Consider the following 2671-nt stretch of genomic DNA (forward strand, 5'->3'; position numbering starts at 1 on the left):
TTTGCAGAAATTTTAAAATAAATAATGAAGCATAAAAAGATTGAAAAACCAGAAAATAAAATAAAAAGAAAAAGGGCGGAAAAATTAAAAAGTAAAATAAAAGAGTATAAAAGAGAATTAAATAACCTTCAGATTGAAATTGATGACCTTATAATAAAAATGATAGAAATAAGAATAAATATAAACAAGTTGGAATTAAACTTAAAAAATTTATAAATGCCTGGAAAATCATATTATGACTTAAAAGAATTAAAGCTGTTGAAAGAAAAAATGGAGAATGAAGTTGAAAAATTAAGAAGGTATTTAGAAACAACAGAAAGTGTAGAAATAAAAGAAGTTTTTGAGGATTTGAGAAATTATATTAAAGAAAAAGACAAACAGATAAAAGATTTTATATACAATAATCCATGCAAAAAAGAATATTATAAACTAAAACAAGATTGAAAACTATAAAAATAAAATCAGAATATACATCAAGGACTAGTAAAAAATTGGAATCATATAGTAGAAATGGTTGCAAACCAAAAAATTGGTATCGGAGCCAAGTTAACGATTAAGGGTAACACTTTCTCTTTAAGCAACACTTTTAGTGATACGCTTTTAAATCAATAACAACCACAAAATAAAAACGTCTTTACGTAAAGATGAAAATGGCATCTTTACCGTAGCATCCCCCATAAATATTTTCTCAATCAATCCCAGAATCTTTCCTGTTTTAATTTTTTATTTTATCCCTATACTATAGAAAATTTTTTATTCAACTTTTTTTTCATTTGGGTTTCAGAATAGGGTTTGATACTTTGATTACCATATTTTCAAACCATAGAGATATAGTTAAAAAAATGTTTGCACTTGGCACAACCTAGAGGTTTGAATTTAAATATTTAACTCACAGGATCAAATTTGATTAAAATAATTTTTAGAATAAAATATATTTTTTATCTCTAATGTTTACAATTTTTTTTTTTTTAAAATGCCTCTAATGTTAGTTGGATTCAATTTTGTCTCTAATATTTTTTATTTGTGTCAAAATCACTCGTGAGTGTTAACTCCATGTATAATATTAAGGGCAAAATTAAAAACTTTTAAAGATAGTTTTGATACAAAGCAAAAATGTTAATGACAATTAAATGAATCGAAAACGTAGGACAAACTTGAATGAAATTAAATATTAGGAGTATTTTTGAAAAAAAAAATCCACAAACGTTAAGAACAAAAAATATATTTTACCCTAATTTTTATATAGACCACAAAATTGATCACAAGTTTTTAAATTTTATAAACATAATTGAAATTTGAATAAAATTAAAGGATATCAAAAATAATTTAACCAAAAATAGGGAGCAAAAAGGAGAATTTGTTAATAATTTGTAGTTAATTACCCTGTGATTAGTACAGCAAGACCAATTGCAATTCCAGCAACAAAGCCAGATAAATGCCCAACCTGCATAAATAGTTTTTGTCTTAAGTTTCAGCTTATTGTAGATAAATTTTTGTTATTAACGTTTTCAATTTGTGTCAAAATCACTCGTGAGTGTTAACTCCATGTATAATATTAAGGGCAAAATTAAAAACTTTTAAAGATAGTTTTGATACAAAGCAAAAATGTTAATGACAATTAAATGAATCGAAAACGTAGGACAAACTTGAATGAAATTAAATATTAGGAGTATTTTTGAAAAAAAAAATCCACAAACGTTAAGAACAAAAAATATATTTTACCCTAATTTTTATATAGACCACAAAATTGATCACAAGTTTTTAAATTTTATAAACATAATTGAAATTTGAATAAAATTAAAGGATATCAAAAATAATTTAACCAAAAATAGGGAGCAAAAAGGAGAATTTGTTAATAATTTGTAGTTAATTACCCTGTGATTAGTACAGCAAGACCAATTGCAATTCCAGCAACAAAGCCAGATAAATGCCCAACCTGCATAAATAGTTTTTGTCTTAAGTTTCAGCTTATTGTAGATAAATGTAAAATAGTTTAATAATTAAAGAACTTAATCAGTAATTTAATTATGTAAATTTAATTTAAATTTATTCCTTACTGATTCATGCTCAGATGTCAAAGCTGCAACAAGGAACATGACGATGAAAGTTGCAATGAGTTCAACCCACAATGCAGAGTTGCAACCTTGGATTGGCCTTGTGATCATAACCTCTGATTTTATGCCATAAACAAGGCTACCTATAAATGTGGCAAATATAGAACCTACTATCTGTGCTATTATGTAAATTGGAACCTGTTCAGTTCAACAAAATAAACAAAAAGAATAAATTATGCTAGCTACCTGAATTTTAACGGGGTATATTCTCTTGGTTTTATTTAGGTTATTATAGTTTAAAAATTTATAATCAAATTCTTATGTCTTGTATAAAAATTTTCATTGAAGTAATTTTCTAATCAAATTATCATATTGCATTAATGTTTTTGGGTCCAGTTTCTTTAATATAAAATTTGTGATCAAATCTGTATTTCGGATGATAAATTATTATTTTATATGAATTTTTCTTAACAACGGAGAAATCTTATCACAAATATTTTTATAGAAGAGAGATATAATGAAGATTTTAAAAATTTGAATTGAAAGAGTTAGAGATTTAAAAATTTAAAGGTTCAATCGTAATTTAATCGAAATTAAACTAAATATAATAAAGTAAT

At 24.7% G+C, this 2671-nt stretch overlaps 1 protein-coding gene across 9 annotated transcripts in view; it reads right to left on the bottom strand.

Moving 5' to 3' along the window:
• The window catches only part of LOC107626907 (probable aquaporin NIP7-1), a 24619-nt gene that overhangs the window by 6017 nt on the left and 15931 nt on the right, over positions 1 to 2671 (bottom strand). For all 9 annotated transcript variants that reach the window (XM_021115538.1, XM_021115540.1, XM_021115537.1 and 6 more), the window contains 2 exons: positions 2058 to 2252; positions 1875 to 1936 (listed from right to left, as the gene is read on the bottom strand). In XM_021115538.1, coding sequence (XP_020971197.1) covers positions 1875 to 1936; positions 2058 to 2252 — 257 coding nt within the window. The remainder of the gene's footprint in view (positions 1 to 1874; positions 1937 to 2057; positions 2253 to 2671) is intronic.

Source organism: Arachis ipaensis, chromosome B02, assembly GCF_000816755.2.
Source record: "Arachis ipaensis cultivar K30076 chromosome B02, Araip1.1, whole genome shotgun sequence".
Classification (NCBI taxonomy): Eukaryota; Viridiplantae; Streptophyta; class Magnoliopsida; order Fabales; family Fabaceae; genus Arachis; species Arachis ipaensis.